The 24705-nt window shown below is 44.5% G+C and overlaps 1 protein-coding gene across 2 annotated transcripts in view; it reads left to right on the top strand.

Moving 5' to 3' along the window:
• The window catches only part of Erich1 (glutamate rich 1), a 64250-nt gene extending 39757 nt beyond the window's left edge, over positions 1 to 24493 (top strand). Inside the window, exons 4-6 of one of the 2 annotated variants that reach the window (XM_040733476.1) lie at positions 17632 to 18063; positions 20743 to 20937; positions 24103 to 24493. In XM_040733476.1, coding sequence (XP_040589410.1) covers positions 17632 to 18063; positions 20743 to 20937; positions 24103 to 24179 — 704 coding nt within the window. In that variant the 3' untranslated portion in view covers positions 24180 to 24493. Of the gene's footprint in view, positions 1 to 17628; positions 18064 to 20742; positions 20938 to 24102 lie in introns of both variants that reach the window. The other variant, XM_013122436.3, reaches the window with a different exon arrangement.
• Positions 24494 to 24705: the final 212 nt, after the last annotated feature.

Below are 24705 nucleotides of genomic sequence, written 5' to 3' on the forward strand. Positions count from 1 at the left end.
CACAGTTTTCTTGAAGACAGAACAACACTGGTAAAATGTATTTTGTTCAAAATTGAAATATCTCTTCATGTCTCTTTTGTAGATTTCTTGTGTTCTCTGGCATTGATCCGTGTTGATCCATGTTGCCTAACTACTCGTCCCAGTAAGAACATGTTGACCTTGTGTCGCATTAGTGTTTTTGAGAAATCCACCTTTCACTGTTGAATACTGATGGCTCAGTTTCTGATTCTCATGCCCTGCATTTGCTAACCACTCAAATAGCTGAGCCAAGGATGCAGCTTCGCAGCAGATAGCAACAAGCCTGATGCCTTGCCCCGTCTCCGTAGAAACAGTATTGTCACTATGCTCTCAATCTCAGTCCCAGCTCTACAGTGAGCCCCAGGCATCCAAGGAGCCTGCTGTCTTGCATGTGCGTTACTGAAAATACCACTGGGTGATGTCTGGAGTGGATTCACCTGGTTGCAAACACACCTGTCAACCACCACATTCTCCAATTCAATCTCCATTTCCCCAGATAAAGTATTTCCATTAGCTCTCTCATATCCCTTTTCTGCTTTCAGATGTTCTCCTCTCATTAGCAAGGATGTGTCACTTGAAACAGAGTAAACTGACAAGTGTTTGTGAGGGTGGGAAGCTCTTGTGGTTCTAGAGCAAGGCTCCTGACCCACCACCATGGCTGTGGCTTCTGAGTGGTCTAATGAGGACACAGCCCCGCCTGGTGGCAGAACCAGACCAAGCCCTAACACATCAACATTACATAGAAAGCCTGTGTTGACACTGTAGATGTGAAAACCTCGGTCTTTGTGACTGACAGACAAGTCTTTGGAAGGAGTCTTTTCCGTATGCTCTAACAGTTGGTTCCTGTGGTTCTTATTCCAGAAGCAATTGCCAGGTAAGGTAGGTTGTTGGCTGCCTAGCTGGAAGCAGGAACAATGCACATTCCCTGTGTGTATTCTTTGAGAGGCAGCCATCCATCTTTTAGATATGTTTAGACAGAATCAGCCTTCGTTTCAAGACTGACAGGTTTCAAATCGTATTACTGGTTCTCTGGCCTCTGCTCCACTTCTTGTCTTTGCTGAGGAGAGTCTGAGCCAGGCCTCTGGGTATTGTGTGACCATTCAACAGGTCGGTAGAAAGGTCAGTTTGCCCAGGCCCAGCCAGGCCCAGCAAAGCCCTGGATTGGACAGGGGTCACATTCCTAGACACTGTACATGCCCAGGGTATGAGAATGGTTCATTTGTATTGTGTGTGGACACAAGACAAAACATGTAACTCTATTCATGCCTGGCTTCTCCCTCAAATGAGGTGAGATGGCCATGCATGAGGCTACAGATGGAGACATCCCCAATGAAATCATGTGGTGGTTTGAATGGATGGCTCCCATAGGCTCATATGTTTTAATACTTGGTCTCTAGTTAGTAGAACTATTTGAGAAGGATTAGAAGGTATGGCCTTATTAGAGGAGGTGTGTCACTTTGAGGTTTTAAAAGATGCTCACCATTTCCAGCCCTCCTGTCACCACCTACCGTGGTGTACAGAGGTGAGAGGACAACTCTGTAGAGTTGGTTCTCCCCGCCTCTGGCTTCTGAGGCTCAAACTCGGGCAGTCTAGCTTAACGGCGAGCATCTTTATGCATCGGGCCATCTTGCCTGCACTATGCATTATTACTAAACATTTTCCATGAAATATGGAGGGAAAGTGTATATATTTGGTCCTTATCAACATAGACACAGTGCGGAAGCAGGGCCACAGTGTGAGCGTAGCTTAAGATTCCGAAGACCTGTAAAAGAGGGGATCAAAATGATGGTGTATGAACTTGGAGTATGATGGCTCCACTGTCTCCATGGGCCCCGCCTGTCTTACTTTCAGCTGAGCCAGGAACACTGCTGTTCTTTAAAACCCTGTGGCTGTGAACCAGCCGCTGGCCTTGAGTTTGCCCAGACGACTGTGCAAGGGGCCTTACAGTCCACCTCCACCAGGTGTCTCTCTTGCCCTCCTTTGACCATGGCGCCTGGGACTTAACTCCTTGGTTTCCAATTCAGAAGTCACAGGGCTTGAGTCATGAAAGTATTTTTTTTTTTTTTTGCAAGATTTCTGTTTCAGAACTTTCTACACAAATGTCCTGCCTGGTTGTGTGGTTGTCATGCCTGTACCCAATGAACTGTTCAGCCAAGGAATCTTGGGACTCACCTGTCCTCTTGGGTTGTACAAGCCACTGGCTGTGTTGATATGGATTAACTGACAGCTCAGGGAACCTTAGTTAAAATCAAGAAGAACCAGGGTTCCGATTTAAACTCACCCTAATCTTCCTGATTGGGAAAGGGAGAAAGCCTGAGTTAGAGACTCTTTTTGGTGACAGACACCAAGGAGTAACACTGACACCCAGCTTACTAATTTGGGCTCCAGAAGTCATTGGCTGGTGTTTATGAGGATAAACAAGTCTATCCTGTATTTGACTTTCAGGGATTCTCCCATGTGCTCTTTTTTTTTTTTTCTGCCTCATCTAAAATTAAAACTGAGACCCTCCCATGCAGATGTTGGAAACACCTATGACCAGATCCTTCCTAGTAGAGAGCTCGTAGTCAGTACTCAGGAAAAACAACACACTTTATCACTAATACAGACAAGCAACAAGAGGTCAGCGTTGGGGAGTCCAGACAGGTTGTATGAAGGACTTAAGTTTTAAGCTCCAGCTGCGCAGGTAAGAAATTGGTGAGTAAGTGAGAGGAATGGTTTGGGTTTAGGTAGTAAGCAAATAGTTGTGAGTGATGCCTCGTTTGGAGTGAAAACTGTTCAGAAGTGTCAAGCTTGGCATGTCTCCAAGCCTGTAAATTATCTTCCTTTGTCAAGAAGAGGTCATGGTACATATGACTCAGTCCAAAACCATATTTTAAAAAAAATAAATTTAAAAGAATTTGTAAACTATTATTTAAAAAATAATGCTTATGTGTGTAATATGAGTTTTGCTTGACAATGTAATATTCAACACCAAAGAAGATGATAAATGGGTCTTGACATGGGGTACGTGTCATATGTAAACATAAAAGACTGTGTACTGAAGAGCCATAAACCACATGTCTAAATTAATGAGGAGCTCTTCAGAGTAAATAGCACCAAAATGTTAAACTTAGGAAGCAATTATTAAAAATTTCTCTCTAGAGAAATAATTTCTGAGCACCTGGCAAAAAGATAGCACTTTGTGAGAAGGGTGGACACAGGCGTACGTCTAGGACACTTGGTTTTTCCTACAGTAATTAGTGTCAGACCTCCACACTAAAAAGATGGAGTATGAGAGTCAGGAACAGCACAAAATCCGGAAGGGCCTTGAGGACTAGATGTTATTTCTGATAAATTAGTTGGTTCTGTTTGCTCCCAGGAAGAGGGGGAAGTGCAGCTTGGCAATTGAATAGCTGAAGTATACTTTAAGCCCGCAATTGATGAGCAGCTAAAGGTGGTAGTCACATCCTCCCAGAAAAATGGGTACGGTGGGAGAATCTTGAAGTTGTCTCTGGGGTTGAGAAGAGGTGCCTGAGCAGCTGCAGTGTGTCCTAGGGTGCGGACATCACCTCCGCTGTTCTGGGGTATGGGCGTTTCCACCTCCAGCGCAGCAGCAATAGGCAGGGTTCCAGCATGGCAGCTGCACAGCCTCATACTCCAGAGATGAGAGTCGTGGCTTACGGTCCCAGAGTCCACAGCAGTGGAAGAAAGGCGTGGTGGCAGGGCCCGCTGACCCCTTACATCTCAAACCACAGACAGGAGGCAGAATGACACACACCATCTGAAGCCTCAAAACCTGTCGTCATGTCCCCCCTTACCCCCTCCCCTGTGACACACCTCCTCCCACAATGCCACACTTCCTAGCCCCTCCCAAACATTCCCACTAACTAGGGACCAAGTATTCTAACATGGAGATCATTCGCTCTGTAGACCAGGCTGGCCCCAAACTCACAGAGATCCACCAGCCTCTGCTTCCGAGTGCTGGGATTAAAGGCGTGCGCCACAAACGCCCAGTTAAAACCACTGCCACTGGTGTTATCTGTCCCTATTCCTTCCTCATTCTTCTGTGACCTCCCTCCCCCATCCCGATTTGGAGCCCCCTTCCCATTTTTCCATTCCCACTTTATGTCACTTGTATCCATCCGTCCTCTCTCTGTTGCCTCCCCCCACCCCTGTCTGCCCTTTGCTTTCCTGGTTTCTGCACTTACTCCAGGTTATAAGCTCACATCTGAAGACTTGGAACCAGAAACCACAGATGAGAGAGAGCATGCAGTGTTTGTCTTTCTGGGTCTAGGTTACTTCACTCAGTATAACCTTTTCTAGGTCCATGCACTTAACTGCAAATTTCCTGAGTTCCTTTTTCTTCACAGCTGAATGGGTATATGTACCACATTTTCGTCATCCATTCTTCTGTTGAAGGGCATTTGGGTTGTGTCCTTTCCCTGGCTATTGTGCATATTGAACATGGAATAGGTGGGTCGTAAGGTTAGGTTTATTTTAGTCTTTTGAGGGCTCTCCCTACCGACTTCCCAGGTGACTGGACAAGTGTGTTCCCACCAGCACTGAACGAGGGCTTCCTCTTCCCCATTCCCCGGTCAGGGTTTACTACCAGCTGTTTTGTTCATCTTATCCATTTTGACTGTGATGAGATGAGATCTCAATTTGCATTTGCCTAATTGCTGAGGGTGATGAATGCTTTTGAAGGTGTTGCTTAGCGGTTTTTATTTCTTCTATTGAGAGTGTTGTTTAGATCCCCTGCTCCTTTTTAATTGGATCGTTTGTTCCCTTGACTCTGTTTCTTTTGTGCATTCAGGATGTTAATCCTCTGACAGCTTTATACTGACAGAAGATTCTTTCTCGTTTTGTTCCTTCTCCGGGTGATTGATTGTTTCCTTAGCTGTGCAGAATCCTTTTGCTTTTATGAGGCTCCCACTTTTCCATTGTTGGTCTTCATTCCTGCCTCTTGCGACCCTGCTCGGAAGGTCCTTTCCTATACCTCCATTTTATCGGATACGGCCTGTGTTTCCTTCCAGCAGGTTTCTGAGGGAGGGCTTTGACCCAGTTGAGCTAGTTTTTATGTAGGGAGATAGATATGAACCTAAATTCTCCAGCATGGAGACATCCAGTTCTCCCGGAACCTGTCGCTAAAGCTGTTGTGTGTATTTTTGACCTCTTTCTTGAACATCAAGTGGTTGTAGTGGTGTATACTAATATTTGGGTCTTCTTTTTTATTCTGCTTTCTACATATCTGTTTTTGTAACAGTACCACATTTTTATTTCATGATGGGTCTATTGTAGGGAGTGGATGAAGTCCTGAATGAGTGTGCTGAGTTTCCAGGCGTTAGTGCCTCTCCATCAGAGCACGTAGTCACCCAATGCCAGGTTTTCTGTTCAGATATTTATCTGTGTGTCTGTCCTTTCTTCATCATACCGCCTTCTGGTTCTCAGGACCCAGCTGGAGTCTACAATGGCAATCCCTCTGGTGGTAACCATTTTCCTCAGGACTGAGTCTGTTACTCAGTATTGGGGTCTTTTCTGGTCCCATGTGAATTTAGGGATTTTTTTTCCTTCTGTGAAGAATGCTGTCAGTATTTTGGTTGGAATTGCATTGATTCTGTAAACTACTTTTGTACCAGTTTACAATAGTGAGCCTACCAATCCCTGAGTGTGAGAGGTCATTCCATTTTTAGTGTTCTTCTCCTTCTCTGTCTTCAGAGGTTTGAAGTTTTCTTTGTAGAGATCTTTCCCCTCCGTGGTTAGGTTCATTTTGGTCTGGCCGTTTTCAATGAATGTTAGGTTCCATGAGAGACCCTGACTCAAGGGCACAGAAACAGATAAAGAGCAATTGAGGAACGGCATCTATTATCAACCTCTGGCTTCTGTACCTACCTCACACTCACGCATACACACTCACAGTAACAAATATGGGCACCACAGAAAACACACACACACACACACACACTTTTTTTGTTTTTTGTTTTTTGGTTTTTTTGTTTTGGTTTTTTTGTTTTGGTTTTTCGAGACAGGGTTGCTCTGTATTGTCTTGGAGGCTGTCCTGGAACTCGCTCTGTAGACCAGGCTGGCCTTGAACTCACAGAGATCCGCCTGCCTCTGCCTCCTGACTGCTGGGATTAAAGGCGTGCGCCACCACCACCTGGCTCCACACACACGCTTTTATTTGGGCATTTGATAAGTGCTTCTTGAACAGCCACCATACAGCCTTCTCTTCTTTTTTATTGTTTTCAGTTTTTCTTTCCCCTCCCCAACCCCTTCCAGATCCTCTCCTCATCTACCTATCTTCATATTCTTTCTCTTAAAAAAAGAAGAAAGAAAAGGAAACTCCAAAACAAATGGAAAGCAACAGACACAGTCTGGTTTGTGTTGGCCGAATGTCCCTGCGCATGTGCTCTGTCCTGGTTGGTTTGTCCAGTGCCACTCCCGGCACCAGTTGCTGAAGCCCTTGTGTGTATTTTTGACCTCTTAACCTTTTGAAGGTTTTGACCATTGAAGAAAACTGGTTTTCATCCTCCCAGGAGCTCCTGGTTGTAAATAGCTTCTTGGTTAGGAATGGGACTTGGTACCCATTTGTCCTTCTCTGTCATGGGATTCGTCTGGTATAAACTTCACACACAGAGAATTAAGATGTTTATATAAATATTAACCTAGAAAAACTGGACCTTACCTCAGTGTACCATAGTTTTTTCAGGAAGGAATGCATGAATTAATATTATTAAAAGTAGTTAAATAGTACATGTTTGTCCTCATGCTTATCAAGTGTTGATGAAGTAAGCATGTAGTTTAACAATGAAAGTGTCTTTCTTCTTTATTAAGAGCTAAAGTGGGTGTTTCCTTAGATGGCATCTGTCATAGTTAGGTTTCTTACTGCTGTGATAAAACCAAGTTGGAGAGGAAGGGGTTTGTTTGCTTACAGGTTACAGTTCCCCGTCAAGGGAAGCCAGAGAGGGAAGTGAGCAGAGGGATCTGGTCCCAGGAGCTGAGGCAGAAAGCCTGGAGGAGTGCCACTCACTTGCTCCTTTCCCCTGGCTGTCTCAGCTGCCTTCCTTATGCAGCCCAGGCTCACATGCCTGGGGCTGACACCGCCCACGGTGGGCTGGGCCTTTCTGCATCAATGAGCAACTGAGAAAATGCCCCATAGATACACCCACAAGCCATCTGATGGACAGTTCTCCAACTCAGGCTCCTCCTTCCCAGCAGAGTCAAGTCAACAGCAAAGATAATTAACCAGAACAGTGTCTAATAATTATCAGGCATTAGCATTTAAAATCATAAGAAGGTCCCTCTCCCTTTCTGTATCTCATGTATTCTTTCATTGTCATTCAGATTGAACCATGTCCCGTAACTCAAGGCCGTTTTAAAGTAAGCTGTGAGAATTCATCAGAAAGCGATGGTTATTTTTAGTACCTAGTTCCACTGCAGCAGTGTATCCAGAATGTAGGTGCCAAACAGCAGCTAAGAGAATTTCAGCAAATTCAGATTATTATTTTTTTAATTATAAGGTCTTGAGAGGCATGTCTTGGGGATTGCATCGTTTCAAACTTCATGCTTCAGAAGTTATAAATAGCCAAGCCTCTCTGGTTCCCTCTCATGCATATTTTTTTACAGCTTTTATTTGTCTCGTGTGCAGAGGGTCGGATCATGGACCTTTGGAACTTTGAGTGGACGTGTAGGTAAAAATCTCCTAAGAAGGCAAGCCATAAAGGCTACTTGGCACAGCCCAAGGGCCTGCATCTCTTAGACAGGAGAAAAGAAGTACTGGTAGAGTTTCCTAAGTTGCTTATGTAACTGTTAGTTTTTATCACCTTGATTCTCCTTGCTCTCTGCTTTGACCTTCCTGGCATCTGGAAAATGGAGTCTTGGATGATTTTCCTTCATTCATGTCAGCTTGACTGCATTGGCAAAGCTTAGGCAGCTGCAGTAGGGATCAAGAATGTCTGTCTTAATGGAGACCATTACAGAAAGCCACTCCTGGTCAAAATGCAGAGAGAAACTAATTGTGGGGTGCCTGACCCAACTGATACGTTTACAACACAGCCCGCACCTGAGACTCAGCACTAGAGTAAGGCATGGCTTTCTACTCTGCTTTTATGGAAAAGGCTCCAGTGGGGATCCTGTGCAGCCAAGGCCCAGCTGACTTTCTGTAGTCACCGCCTCTGAGCACTTGTCATAAAGACAACAGGAAGAGCCGACTCATAGCACAGGTCATCTTGTCCACCTCTGTGTGCAGACAGAAAGTGTGACTTGTCCAGCCCTCTGTGACCTCTGGTGAATGATGTGCCTGACTTCTGGGGGTTTGTTTATCATACAGTTGGTGAGAACAGCTATTTCCATGGTGAGAAAGCATACCATCCCATCTTGGCAATAGGAGTGGGTTGCAGAGAGTAATAGGACCAGAGCCAGAAATGGCTTGGCCTTAGCATTGGTGTGTACTGACTGCCCCTGTGGATTCAGACGCACAGCGTAACCAGCTTCCTAGTCTCGTGAGGTCTTCTGCGTGCAGTGTGCTCACCTGCCTCTGCCCACCCTGTCCTTGAGAGGCGGTCCATAACTCCCAGGAGCTCTGAGAACCTTCTAGCAAGTGTGTCTACATCTGGGTCTTCACTTGTATGGCGTTAGCTTGAGAACTCCTGTGAGTGTTCTCTTGGTGGAAAAGCAGAAGTTCAGAAGCCCAGGCCTATTTCATAGAGCCCTTGAGATGGTTACCATGGATTCATCCCTCCATTTTAGCAATCAAATACAATGATTTTTCTATTTCCATAATATATTTTATCAAATGGGCTTTGGTTTTTTTTCTGCCATAAGGAATGCCAGAGGCTGTGTAGTTTATAATGAACAGCTCTGTGTTTGCCTCATGTTTCTGGAGCCTAGGGAACTCTTTTCTTTTTTTTAAGATTTACCGATTATATGCTCCATGTATGCCTACACACCAGAAGAGGGCATCCTATCTCATTATAGATGGTTGTGAGCAACCCTGTGGTTGCTGGGAATTGACCTGAGGACCTGTGGAAGGGCAGCCAGCCTGGGAACTCTTAGGATCAAGAGACCACACCTGATAAAGGCATCTGTGTTGTGGTGGAATGCAAGGCAAGATGGCCAGGAGGAGGAAAAGACTAGACTCCTTTCAGTAGGAGCTGCTCCATCCATAAAGGCCAAACCTACTCACAAAGGTGAGATTCTCATGGCCTGACCTCTTCCCAAAGGCCCAGCCTCTATATTGTTGTGCTGGGGGTTAAGTTTCCAATACAGAAACCTTGGGGATACATTCACATCATTTGGAGTTTATTTTATTTATTATCCTATTACTTTTTTTCTAAGTTTTGGTTTAAAGTTTTACTAGAAAAATTCATAGATGATGTACATATGATTTTTTAAATAATACTATATTTAAGAAGGCCATACATAAAATAGAGAGTGTTACGGTAATTTTAAGTTTTGCACTAATACACGCGAACTAACCCAACAGCATCCTGAAGACAAAATAGGAGGGGATCTCAAGTTCAAGGCCAGATGGAGCATCATAGTACACAAGGTCTCAAAATGGGGGAGGGGAACTTGTATAAATAAACACTGGGGATTGTTTTGTTTTGAGGAACTAAAGAGCAAGCCCAGGACTTCACAAGGCAAGAAAAGCAGCCCTCCACTGAGTGTCACACCAGGTCCTAGCTAACATTGTGTTTGCCTATTTACATTTAGGGTTTCAAAAGTCAGTATGCATTAAATCCAGTAGTGATAGTTTTACCCTCCGCAATGTTTTTTGCTGTCTACATCTAGTGCCCTATTGTGGCCTTCAAGACAGAGATAGGTCTGGGAAAAAGAAAGAGGGAGTCATCAGCTGGATGCAGAGGAAGCAGGATGAGCAAAATGGAGATGAGGTAAGGAGTGTATGGGCAACGGTACCAAAAAATACACACACACACACACACACACACACACACACACACACACACACACACGCACACACACACACACATACACATACACACACATATACACACACACAGACACACACACATACATACACACACATACACACACACATATATACACAGACACACACACATACACACACATACATACACAGACACACACACACAGACACACATACACAGACACACAGACACACACACACAGACACACACACACACAGACACACACACACAGACACACACACACACATACACACACAGACACACACACAGACACACATATACAGACACACACACACACACATAGACACACACACACACACACACACACACACACCAGAGCATGATAAAGGAGCGTTCAGACACCGGTTTCCAGGACCCTGACAACATGCTTTTCCTCCTCCATCCAGAACTGGTGCTAGACCCTTGGCCACAGTCAAGTGCATATCCCGGGAATTCTGTAAGCTCCAAGGAGAATAACTCCCAGATGCCCCTGTAGTCCTGGTCAGGGATAGTATATTAGCTGCTTTTCTTGTCACCATGACCAGAGACCTGAAAGATGCAACTTAAAGGAAGACGGAGTTCTTTTGGCTTACAGTTGAGAGGGTGCAGTCCATCGTGTGGAAAAGCATAGCAGCAGGGGTGGGTCACATAGTCTGCTCAAGCTTGCAGTGGCTGCTTCTCAAATGGCACCAACCAGGGGACAGAAAGCTCTGCCCAGAAGCCAGATGGGCTACAGCTCTTCAAGTCCTGCCATCAGGGACTACCTCCACCGGTCATAGCCCTTGCACAAAAGGCCAGCGACCTCACAACACAGTGCCACCAAATATGGGAAAAAATGTTTAAGTATGAGCCTGTTGAGGGGAAATTTGACATTCAAACCATAACAAAGAGAGAGTATAGTGGATCACTGTCACTGTCTGTGCAGACCTGCGTACTCATCCTGTGACATGGTGGGGCACTGTGCCTTTCTGGGCTGTGTTTGAGACCTCCAAGTCACTACTTTTTCATCAGGAACTCAGCAACATTAGTCACCGAGGCAAGTGTTTAAGGATGAAAATTGAATTCAGTGATGTAATTTATAAAATGAGGTCTTTTATTTCTGTTTATTTTATCCTCTCTGCTGCTCTGTTTTTTAAACAGTCTCCATGTATTTGATTAATGTTGTTTCTTTTCTGTGTCATCTGCATGATCGTGCTCAATACTAAATGAATGTTTTTATCACTTTGTCATTGTAGATAAAGAAATGCAATTTGTTAGCCCAGAATAGAGTCATCTGATGTTAGCCTGTGAACTGCAGCAGAGCCACTATTTGGTCCCCATCATAAGTCTACTGGCCCAGCTCCCCATCCTCAAAGCTGAGCATTTCTCAGATGGTCTTTTTAAAAGAGATGTGTGCAACTTGCCATGAGGTGGGGGACACTCAGATATTTAACAGTTTTGATTAGGACTTCCAAAAAAAATTCTAGAACCTATTTTTACATTCAGACTGAGAGGAAACACCACGTAGAAGTTTGCAAATTCTATGAAATGGCCCTTTTTTCATGATAATAAATATTTTCTAATCATTTTCTATGCTGGCACTAACAAGCAAATCTCTATATCCCAGTTAGACACACAATTGATTTTATAGCTTTTACCTGTGATGTATAAACAATAAGCCAAATGACCATTTCAAAAAAAAAAACCTTCAGAAAAGATGGCTTGCCACAGAAATCCAGATGTGCGTTGCACTCAAGGTGAACACTGGCTTGCAGACACCGGGACACTGAGCCTCAGCTGTCTGGGCACTTGCTCTGCTGGTGTGAGCAGCTGGTGTTCGTCTCTTCATGTGTACTTCCATCTGAATGGCGAGATTCCGTTGGGACCTAGGAGTTTGGCCACCGGGGGCCTATAAGCACGCCAGTTTTAGTTAAAGCACTGGAAGCATTAGGTGCTCAGAGTAGAGGAAATAGTTGAGATTCTTGATTTCTGTTCAGACAACTGGAGATTTAATAGGAGGAAGGGGGAGGCACAAGCATGGGCGCCATAGACCTAGGGTGGGGAGTGACCCTGGGGCCTCTGCATCCCTGCATACATCAAGTAAGGACAGCCTTGTATGCCAGCTGGCCACTGTGAAAGTTAGTCCCCTGCCTACCCACAGTGACTGGGAGATGTGACAGAGCAAAGTTTCCTCTATCTTGTCTCAGACGGGGCCATCTTTGGTTTAACCAGAAACTAACCTCCTTCCCCCCCCACACACACACCTTTTCTACCCACATCATGAAAAGTCTGGTGGGAAAGAACCCAACCCCATTCAGAAACTCAAGGTCAAAATGTCCCAACTATCAAGGAATCCCAATCTATCATTACTTTAAAAAAAGAAGTATGCCATCAACTTTGCCTTAAAAGGCCTGTAGTTAAGTGAGGTGGGCTATAATTCCGTCTCCTCTGTGGTCAGAGTCCTGGTGACCACTGTCCCAGGCTTCCTGTCCAGGGTTCTGTGTGCATTGGTTGTTTTCCTTGCCCCAGTGCTGGGACGGAGGGGTTGGAAATTCACATTTCAGTTTGTGAATTCACTGAGATTTATATTGTGTGATGGCTTATTTGTATTATCATCCTAGCTGGATTAAGAAATGCCTAGGGTGTTAGTCAAACCTCTGGGTGTGTCTGTGAAGGGGTTTCCAGACACAGGGCCGAAGGACTCTGAGCTAACCCATTGATTAATCCTTTGACTGGTTCTTATGATGGTATTATTGGGAGCTGGAGACAGGTGGGAGGTGTGGCCTTGCTATGGGGGGGCACCCTTGGGATAGTGTCTTACCGTGACACCTTCCAGTGCCGCCAGCCTTCCTTTGCATACTGCCTGCCAAGAAGTGAAGAGCAGCTTCCGCCACACGCTCCACACCACGATGCTCCGCAGGAGCCCACGTCTCTGCTCTAAGCTGTTGGTGGCGTCGGTGGCAGTGTTACAGGGACACAGAAGTAAGCAATGCACTTGGCTTCTCACGTGCTTTAGTGAAAGTTAATCCTTCATGGGTGACACAATTCTTTTTCCAACGCTTACTTTTGGTCTCTACTCAAAACTCTAGCTACTGTCCCAGAACACCGCTGCATGTGGTTTTACCCATCAACCTGTCCAGCATAGCTGGGGACTGTGGTCAAACTAACCTACCAGGCTTCTTGCTGAAGGAAGGCAAGTGAGCAGACATCACCTTGGAGTTGTAGAAAGCAGATAACAAGGTGAGCAGGTATGAGTTATCGCCAATCCAGCCTAGCAGAGGCCTTGCTTGGACTGGATTTTAGGTAAACATTTGCAGGCGGGCTCTGGAGGAGGGTCAAGAGACTGCCTGGAATCTGCCAAGCACAGAATCTTTGCCAAAGGGCTTTTCCACCATGGTGAAAACATGACTTCTGTTTAAGGAGTGTCTTCAAGGTCACCATGGAAAATGAAAAATCATGGTGCTAAGATAATAGGCTTGTACAAATAGACTGAAGGTCAGTACCTTCAGGATGAGTGAACTGTGTTTCTCATGACACTGACTGTTGTCAAAGACATCTTTGCCATCATGCTTATATATATTTTTTTACCCTTAAAGACTTTCTGAGAGCCGGACGGTGGTGGCGCACACCTTTAATCCCAGCATTCGGGAGGCAGAGGCAGGCGGATCTCTGTGAGTTTGAGGCCGGGCTCAACCAACAGCCCCCAAAACAATACAGAGACCCTGTCTCGTAAAAACCAAAAAAAAAAAAAAAAAAAAAAAAAAGACTTTCTGAGATTCCCAAATCCCAAGGAAATGTGTCCCCTTTAGCTAATATATGAAAATTATGCACAACACATCTTATTTTCTCAGTTGCCAAATATATGTGTAAGCCATACTGCCATAGGCACGTGTTTTACATAAGATAGAGGCTACAGTTATCCTGTATGAATGTACATGTAATATATTTTATACAGTGTGTTGTGCTCTTCAAACCTGGGAAGCTCTACAGCCTAGGTGTGCATAGCCACAGCAACTGTAAAAGATGGCACCACATCATTGGGCTCCCCTCGAGAGCTCATCCACTTCCTCAGCTTCTCTTAGTATATACTGACACATGAAATGTGTGCTGCAATCCTGTGAGACCAGAGGACCATGCAGAAGCCAAGGTACAATGTGTCACTCCTAAAGTCACCGTCAAAGGTCTAAATAAACTATCCCTCACAAGTCCTCTCACACCCTGTGAAGACCCGAACCTTGATTCTGCCAACTGGAGAAGGCCCAACTCAGCCTTCTGTCTTTTAATCCTGGTCCTAGTACTTCCAGTAGAGCTGTGGTGGTTTGAAGGAAAATATCCCCCAAAGGGAGTGGCACTATTAGGAGGTTTGTCTTTGTTGAAGTAGGTGTGGCCTTGTTAGAGGAGGGTAGGCTTTGAGGTCTCCTATGCTAAAGCTACACCAGTGTGACAGTTTACTTCCTGTTGCCTGTGGATCAAGATGTAGAACTCTCAGCTCCTTCTGTAGCACCATGTCTGCCTGCATGCTGCCTTGTTTCACACCATGATGCTAATGGATTACCCTTTAAACTATAAGCCAGCACAGTTGAATGTTTTCCTTTATGAGAGCTGCTGTGGGCCTGGAGAGATGGCTCAGAGGTTAAGAGCATTGACTGCTCTCCAGAGGTCCTGAGTTCCAATTCCCAGCAGCCACATGGTGGCTCACAACCATCTATACTGAGATCTGGTGCCCTCTTCTGGCATGTAGGCATACATGCAGACAGAACATAATACATAATAAATAAAATCTTCAAAAAAAAGTTGCTGTGGTCATGGTGTCTCTTTACAGCACTAGAAACCCTAACTAAGACAGAAGTTGTGCCAGGAACTGAGGTGTTGCCATGAGAGACCTGACCATGTTTTTGGTTGAAGGAATGTGGACCTTGGGACCATGGATTAGAAAAGCAGCTGAATGCTTTAAGGACTGCTTAATGAGCCGTAATAGTAGGAGCATGGAAGATTTGAACCATGGAGGCTGCCTCAAAGGGTTTCAGAGGACAAGAATGCTAATATGTGGCCTAGAAACTGTCTTGTGATATTTTGATGAGGCATGTGACTGCTCTTTTGCCCTTGTAAGTCTGCCTGAGGCTAAAGTGAAGAGATTTGGACAAATTCCATTGGCAGAGGAAATCTCCCAACAGCAAAGTATAGACTCTGGTGTGTGGCTACTGGTGTCCATGCTTACAAAGATTTATAATGAAAAGGAGAGGCTGAGGATGAAAGGAGCACCAGGAAGTGGACTGGAGCTTAGTCCTGTGTTCAAGGAGGTAAATAGATTAAGAAATAGACTAAAGGGTTGCAGGGATTCATACCAGTGGAGAGACAGCCATATACATACATACGTGTGTGTATATGTGTAAACATACACAATATATATATTTGTTGTTCATTTTGCTTTTCAGGGCTGGTGATAGCCCAGAGCCTCCTTTATATTAAACACATACTTAGCCACTGAGCTATAATCCTGTCCACAGATTTGTATCCCTAGACCTCTGCCTACTTAAGACAAAGGCTTACTCTTGGTTTTCTTTCCTCTTGTCATGATTAATGTATACATCAAAGAAGGACTTAGTGGTAGCCTGTATACTTTGAGATGTCATAATTTCAAGTTTAAAATAAGTTTTCCTCATTATAAGGCACTACATGTTCAATATTGTGAACATAGACATCAGATAATTACAGCAGGATAAAAGCAGTCTGCACTCTTCTCTTCCAAAGTGACCATAGTGGACTTCAGGTCTGGGTTAACAGTCACTTTTTTTTTAAGTTTTCCTTTTCATTAGCACAAATATATTTATTTGAAAAAAGTATGGTAAATACATCATTTGAGAGCTGTTTGGCTACTGCCACCTTTTAAAACGACTACTTTATAGTCTTAATTAGCAGAACAGTACTGTAATCATTCTCAATGTGACAGCTGTTCATATTATGGTATGACCACTTGAAAATGGAGTGAACCACAAAGAACAAAGTTGGCAACTAGATGTAGTCCTGGAAGTGTCTTCCAGCAGGGAGGGAGGTGTTCACAAATAGCCTCTGCCCACCCTCCTTGGTGAGCAATCAGGACTTACACATCAGCGACTTGTCACACTGCCTTCCAGATGCGCCCTTCCTTTGAGATGATAAAATCTCTGTAGATTCTGTTCTCCAAATTACTAACATTAACTATTTCTAAAGATGCCAGTAAGAATATCTTTTTCTATTGTGAAATGAACTCGAGAAAAACAGTTCCACAAACAGTAGTCACTTTGGGGCCATGAATATTTAATAGGCCATTTCATGATCAGGAAGTCAAAGATACTTGAAATCAGCATTGATCTGTCAGCCACACTTAGCAGGCCTCTGATATCAATTCATACTTGGGAGTAAAATGACAAAATACTCTATTCAAAAATCTACCAGCGATTAAGGAAAGTAATTTATGAGCTAGACCATAATCTAATACCATGATTTCATGAGGCACAGTTTTGGCCTCGTGTCAAGTTTGAGGTAGCAGTAGGATTCATAGATACCGTTGCTAAGTGTGTCAGGAGAAAACTGAGAACTTTCATTCAAAAATAGCAATGGGATTGCTCACCATTCCCACAACACAGCATCTGATCCGTCAAGGGCACAGAGCTGGGATGACCTGTGCCAGGTGAAAGAGAGGAGGGTTCACGCTCACTAAAAGACAAATCTGGTGTATTTCCACGGTGGATAAAGTGCTGGGATGCTGGGACTGCTCACACATCACCATGGGAGTTGGCTGCACATGAGGACTCAGTGTGCAAACAGAAAGGGTCCTGCTGGGCAGTTTCCTGTGAGGTCGGTAGCTGCACTTTGGTTCAACTTGATTTCTCAAGAGGCAATAGCTCAGAAATCTCAAACAGTCTGAAAACCAAAGCACAAGACACAGGCACACTTTGCAGTTGTACATCTGTTCAGTCAGGACCCATAGTTACCTGGGATGAGAAGAATGCCACATGAGGGGCCTGTGTGCTTAGTGACCTTCAAACCTGTTGGATATATGTGTGATGGAATGCAGAATTTTTCATCATATTTTTCACAGTCTTCATATACAGTCTCAAGAGTCTCCCACCTGACCCCATGTGTAGTATTTCTTCCCCTGTTGATCTGTGTAGAGCTGTACTGTCCTAAGATCGTTCTGCATGTCTCATTGGTGGGTTGCTCATACTAGCTCCTGCAGTCAACCGTAAATGTCTACTCCCTACCTGAGCACTCACATTCTGAAGGCAGACATCCAGAGACTGAGACAAAACAATCTCATATTTAAAACCAGCCTAGTCCCAGCTATCTAGAAAGCCCCTGTCTCAAGCAAAATAAGTAAGCAAATAAGACTAGTTCATGTGCTTTTATTCCAGGCCATGGGAGGTTACATTTTGCACTAATAAAACAACAGTTATATCCCTAAAAACACAAACTAGATGTTACAATTCTAGTATCTGTGAGTGTGTATATTTTTTGCAAGGAATAAGGATATTTATTTGAATTCAGGTTTATACTAAGGTTTAAGTGGTATGATCACTTAAGGTAAGGTTAAAACTCACTGAAGTAAGTTATTTAAATTCCTTTTGTACTGAAACTATAAAAATCCTGGTAGAAGATGTATGTAAGTTAAATATGGTTGTTATGGTTCTATCATACTAAAAATTACTACATTTGAATTTTTTAGCAGAGCCAGATCTTCATGATCAACCAAAAAGGAGACGAAGTAGAAGGCACAAATCCAAGAAAAATATTAAAAACCTCAATGATGTTGTGATAAAGCAAGCAGAATTAGAGGCACAGCCAGGTCCTTTACAGGAGAAGATGCATGCAGATGCCCCCACGATGAGCAAAAACAAAAGAAGGAAGCTCAAAAAGAAGCTGCAGCTAAGGAGGAAGAAAGCGGCCGGCTTAGTGACGAAGACGTTTGGGGTCAGTTTCATGTACCAGCCTGAGAGCAGCAGCGAGGCAGATGCGGACGATGTCACAGGAGGAGAGGCCAAAGGTGACCAGATGGGCTCCGCCACAGGCACCACCCAGGAAGACACTGAACTTGCCAACAGCAAGGCAGACAGCGTCCTGAGTTTTCTCAAGTCAACACAAGAAATTTATTTTTATGATGGTAGGTGTCCCTACCCATGTTTTCCTTTGGATAGTAATGTCTACTTAGTATTAGGAAGAATAACAAAGTGTAGTAAAATACTTCCTGTTACTGTATAAAACACTTTAAAGTGTAAGTCATATCTGACAAGAGAGTAACTTAGGGAAGAAGAGGGACTGTTGGTATTCCTATGTTTAAAATAGCGTAAGTTCATCATGGTGGGGAAATCGGGGCTGGGAAGCTTTAGGCTGCTGGTCCTTTGGCATCCGCAATCAGGAAGAAGGGAGCAGTGCCGTTTGTCCTCCTATCTCTTTTTCCCGTTTGTACATTCCGGGATCCCAGTCTGAAACAGTGCCCACCCACAGCGGTGGAGCTTCCCATTTTAACTAGCCCTATCTGGTATAATCCACTGTGCACAGTCTCACAGCTGATTCTAGTTGACAATTGGGACTGGCCATCACAGTGTTCCAAGTTAACAGTAAGTTTCGAGCCAAAACCCAGACTATTTCAATTCTTTCTAACATGAAACTGCATTAGCCCATGGCGCCTACATGTTATCTCTCCTGTGCACCTTGTGGGAAACAGCAGCCAGTGCCGTGAAGTCAGTGCGCCCTCAGTAAAGTCGGGCTCCCGCCATGAAGTTGGGGCTCCCGCCATGAAGTGGGTGCTCCCTCTTCAAGTAGGTGCTTCCCAAAGTCAGGCTTTGGGGTATGTTGGTGTTCAAGGCTGTGTTTCCAAATGAAGACCATTCCAGCTGGCAGCTTTGACCGGCAGCTTGTTTTTATTAACTACCAGAGAAATAGAAGAGCCGCGGCTTTTTCCTGGAGGTTCACTTTTATTTCTCAGAGACAACTTGCTGGCTTGAGTTTTCTGCAAGCATTTTTGAGTAACTGTATATATGCTTATATAGGATGTGAAAAAATTTATTCTCATGGTTGACAATCGTTCATTTTCATACTATTTCATTAGTAATTGGCCTAAGGACCAGAAGGAGCGAGTGCCAGTCAGGATCCCCATGATCACATTCAGAAAGAGATGCTCTGAGAGTTTGCTCCCCCATTTGGATGGCATCACTGGGGAATCAAATTGGGTAGATGCAGATTTCAGCCTGATATTAAATGTTCTTAAGAGTACAACTGAGAAGTATATAGTCATGTGAGAAGTAACTGTTTACACTAATGTAAAAACATTCCAGATTTGTGTGTGAAATGCACCGACACAGCAGGAGGTCTAACACTCAGACGACCATAGTTCAGGAAGAGGGTAGACACTACAGGAGCTGTTTCTGGAGATGATAGCTGAACTTTTCAGCATGAAGGACATACATACGCCAGCAGCTCTGTCTTGTTAGGGTTTCTATTGCTGTGAAGAGACATCATGACCACAACAACTCTTAGAAAGGAAACATGTCATTGGGGCTGGCTTACAGCTTCAGAGGTTTAGTCCAGTATTGTCATGGAGGAGAGAGCATGCTGAAACATGGCCAGACATAGTGCTGGAGGAGCTGAGAGTTCTATAGTTTGATCTGCAGGCAGCAGGAAGAGAGAGACGCTTGACCTGGCTTAAGTTTCTGAAACCTCAAAGCCCACCTATTACAGCAAAGTCAGGTCTCCTAATAGCCTGGTGGCTAAGCATTCAACTCTCTGAGCCGGTGTTGGCCATTCTTATTCAAACTTCCACAAGGACTAACACAGACCACATCACATGTAAGCATAGCATCAACCACAAAAGGCTGGTGACAAAGAAAATGTGGTACACACTGCAGTGGAATTGTATCCAGATGCAAAAAGATTGAAGCTGTGACCCTTGCAGGAAACTGGAGCTGAGATCATCATGATGTTCAGCGAAACAAGACAGACTTGGATATACAGGAAATCTAAATTTTAATTTGTGTGTGTGCTCGTGCGTGCGTGCGTGCGTGCGTGCGTGCGTGCGTGCGTGCGTGTGTGTGTGTGTGTGTGTGTGTGTGTGTGTGTGTGTGTATGTGTGTCCAGGACATGGAATTAGGGCCATGAGATGGAGGAAGAGATGCAAAGATAGTGGGGAGGGAGGGACAACAGAGGGTATGAAAGCATGTGACAGAGAAGCAGAAGGAGGGACCAGTTAAGGACCAGAAAGAGTGGTGATGGCAGCCGGCAAAGGCAGTGGGGAGGCACATAAGATCCAGGTATACATGTGGAAATGAAGTGAAATCCAATACTTTGTATGCTAACTAAAAGTAATAAGTAAATAAATGGAAAGCTTAAAGGATCTTTAAAAGAGCCAAAGAAAAAAGACCTTACTATCTTTCCAAGACAGGCACCTAGACCAGTGAACCTTTCGGGGAGCAAAGCTGGCCTCTTGGGTGGGCTTTCTTGATTTGTGCTAAACAGCCAGAACTCTTGCTCTGTTGCTGATGTTTTTAAAGACCTATAGCATGCCTTTTAGTTTTGTTTCCTTGTCTGTGTCTTCCTGATGTTGTGTCTGACTCCAAGCACTGTGTTATGCTTGGAAGGTGTTAGAAGATCAGACACACACAAGCCAACTTTCCCGTGTCGTTCCAATGGTGGCATATTATTGTCTTTCCATAGTTCTATTCCAGGTATCTCCTGGGAGCTTGTTATATTCCATATCCCTCATCACCAGAGGAATGTGTATCTGAGGACTCTTAAAGAAGTGAAAGTTCATCTTGAAACTCAGATTCTGTGGGACTTGTTTCAGATACTTCCAAAGGCTTCGATCCGGCTGTGTGTATAGAAACAGCTGAAGAGCTGCTTCACCTCCTTGAGTCTCGGCGCATGCCTGCCTCCGATGTGCTCATTCTGGACCACATGAAAACTCTGCTGCTTCTGCAGGACTCCGAAAGACTGCGGAGCGCTCTGGAGGTGTTCCCAGAGCACTGTGCAATGCCCCCTGGTAAGTACCACAATGTCTGCTCAAGGATGTCCCCCAGACCTGAGCATAAAAAGATATTCAAAAGACCCAGAGGAATAGAACCCTCAGAGAAAGGGGCTCTGCATGCTTCTGGTTGGCATAAAAAGATGCCTCGTAATATATGCAAAAATGCTCGTCGTCCTATTTTTGGTCTTTGAGTTAAAAGGCCTCTATGTTTAATTGGACGTGAAATAATTCTTTTTTCCTCCTTTCTCTGCTGATTTGGTAGAGGGTAAAGTTTTCTGTCTTCCAAAGATCTTGGTGCCTTATTAAAATCTCACTGTGGGAACAGTTAGAAAGAGTATTGGGTTACTATAGTGGTCTTTCCTTTTTCACTTCTCCAATCATTTTTGGTTCCCTACTGCATGCAAACTGTAGTATGTGTATATCAAGCGTGGTGTGTGGTCCTGTTAGGGGCCCAGGGTTTGTCCAGAAGAGACGGAGAAGGATGAGGGTCAGTGGTCGCCTGGATGGACTCTGGAGGAGTCTGAGGGTCAGTGGTCGCCTGGATAGAGCTGAGGGAAGGTAGAGGACAGAGGCTTCTTTATGACGATGAATAAGGAATCATGAGAGACTTGAGCAAAGACGACCTGCAACAAGCCAGGCCAGAGGACACATGGGGAAAGAAACCGAAGAAGGCAGTGGGGCCAAAGAAGCTCGTGGGAAGCACGGGTGTGCATCGTGGAAAAAGAAAACTCAGATGCTCTCCTGAAAGCAAGGACCGCCACCTAACAGGCTCGCACCTAGTTGCCCTTATCATGCCTACCGTATTAAGTATTTGACAAATTTAAACACCCATTAAGGTCTTATGCCAAACTGCAAGGGTTTTATTTTTTTAATCAAAGTTAAGAAAATGGCTCAGAGGATATGAGCACTCACTATATATGCATGGGGGCCCAAATGTGAATCCCTGTCCCCACTCAGAAAAGGAATGAACACATGTGCCTGTGTCTCCAGCAGCACAGTGCAGAGACACGTAGGTCCCAGATCACTGGCCAGCAGGCCTATCCAATGGTGAGCTTCCATTTCAGTAAGAGGGTTATCTTAATAAGATGGGAAACCATAGAAGATGCCTGAAATCTTCCTTTAGCTTCTGCATGCACAGGACCACACATACTACGCCACACCATACATACCACACATAACACACCACATGCCACACACACCACACCACACAACCACACACCACACCACACAATACATACCACACATAACACACCACACCACACACACCACACCACACAACCACACAACACACCACACATAACACACCACACATACCACACCACATACCACACATATCACACCACATAACTGCACACCATACCACATAATCACACACACCACACCACACCACATGCCACATAATCACACATACTACACCACATAACCACACCACACCATACACACACGCATACACTCCAAAACTGTTTTTAAAAACAAACTGTGTAAAACTAGTTTTATTCCGTTAGACTAATGGGAACTTCTTATGAGATTGTCCTGTTGTGGCACATAAGACCTTCAGGTATATATCCTGAGACACATCTGGGGTGTACACAAGGGGAGACTCTGAATTGTGGGGGGCCACTGGTTCTGCCTTAAGGTTATTGAACAGATTAGATTTCAGACACATTTGCCACAAGCAGTTGATAGAGCTGAATCTTATACATGAGCCTGTTTCTGTAACACGGGTTTCCTCAAAGCACACGGTAGGAGATGCACTTAAAATGGTTTCTGTGTCAAGCTATTTTGTGGAACAGTTTCACAAACCATGAAACGTGAAATTCTTAAATACCAGGGTTACCTAAGGAGAGGTGGCCTCTGCCACTCTTTGGGATTGGGTTTTATTCTTCATAAGTGAGTTTGTGGAGTCTAGTAGCTGTGTCCGTCAGCCCAGGGCTCTGAACGTAAAAGCAGGCACATGTGTCCTGCCCGCGTTATCTTCTCTCTTCGAGCTCACAGCGGCCCCCGCTGAAAAGGAGCTCAGACACCTTTCACTGACTCACTGCCCTCAGGGTGTGGGGACCACATGGGTGCTAAGGAAAGCTCAGACTCACACTCCCTTGTTCCGTTGTTGTCACAGACCCCTTTATGAGTCTGGCTGCCATTTGCTGAGCTGACCTCTGTCACACTCAGACACTTACGACGAGATAGGGATGTCTGCACTGAACTCCCCTGTGTTCCCTGTGTGGAGCTTCCTTGCATTATCCCAACAGAGAAAACAGAGACCGAGAGGTCAAACACCTTGTCCCTGGGCAATAATAATAATAATAAAGCATTAGGAGAATCTCAGAGGGCTGTGTGAAATAAAGGGGAACTTGGACACCCCACCTCAGCACGGGCTCCTGGATACTGTATGCTACATGGCTAAGAAATAAAGGGGAACTTGGACACCCCACCTCAGTACGGGCTCCTGGATACTGTATGCTACATGGCTAAGAAATAAAGGGGAACTTGGACACCCCACCTCATCACGGGCTCCTGGATACTGTATGCTACATGGCTAAGAAATAAAGCATCAGACGGGCCACATCAACGGCAGCCCTGGAGTTTGCCAGACCTGGGGAGGGGTCCCCTCTGCCCCCACCCTCTACCTCCAGGCTTAGGGTTATCTTGTATTCTCTGTAGCTGTGAACTTGAGAAGTACAACCATCCTAAACCAAACTCCAGATGTGACTCACATGCAGCGCAGTGTGGCTGTAAAACCTGATGTTGGAGAAAAGTCTTGACTCCCTAGGAAGAGACTGTAGGCTGGCAGGTGATGTTGGAGATGGAGATGTACTGTCTCGGGCTGCAGTCCCCTTAGGAAGGGACTGGAGGGTGGAGGTGATGTTGGAAATTTACTTTGTCCCCTTGGCTGAGTTCTGGTGTCCTGACACAGCATTGCCATCATGAAAGCCAAAGGCTGTGCAACTCCTGGTACACACCACTTAGGATTCTATTTCTTTCCTTGACACGAACTTCTATTTTCCTTTTTATTTTCATTTGCATTGTATCACTGTCAACTTATTTTTAAACCAAGATGGCATTTTATTAGATTGCTTCAGGGTATTCTCTGGGCCCAAGGGCTAAAACCTATAAAATAGTTACTATTATTTATGATTTCATTTTTTTCTTTGTTTGTTCTGTTTTTGTTTTTCCTTACAGACCATGCCAGAGTAATCTCAGCTTTTTTTAATTATTGGATCACACATATTCTTCCTGAAAAACAAAACAGCGAATAAAGCATTGTGTCTTTAAGAAGAGCTATCTACTGCTTAACAAGAAGATGTGAAATACAAATATGACACGAACTGAGACTTCATTCTTGTACATAAAGATTTATTTACTTTGTGACTCAAACTGGAGACATTGAAGACATTTCTACCTTATTATTTATTTCTGTGTTTGTGTATTGTAGGTAAGGTAATAAGGGAGAAATCGGGGTAAAATAGAAGTGCTTTCACTTGCTTACCATCACAGATATATTTAATTACTACATAAAACCTGATTTTTTCTAATGCCTGTCAAATTAAAAATGGACATTTTATTAGATAAACAGTGTAGTTTGAAGTTATCCTATTTGTTATAAAATCTTAATGCCGAGGGCGGTAACTCGGTGTGTAAGAACGCTAGCTGTGCAAGTGATGCCTGGAGTTCAATCCCTAAGACCCAGGGCTGTTGCTGTGGACTCACGTGGCACATACCTGTAATCCCAGCATGCCTATAGCAAGATGGAGGTGGAGATGGGAGGATTTCCTGCAGGTTCCC

The sequence above is a fragment of the Mesocricetus auratus genome, unplaced genomic scaffold (assembly GCF_017639785.1).
Source record: "Mesocricetus auratus isolate SY011 unplaced genomic scaffold, BCM_Maur_2.0 Super-Scaffold_100031, whole genome shotgun sequence".
In the NCBI taxonomy this organism is placed as follows: Eukaryota; Metazoa; Chordata; class Mammalia; order Rodentia; family Cricetidae; genus Mesocricetus; species Mesocricetus auratus.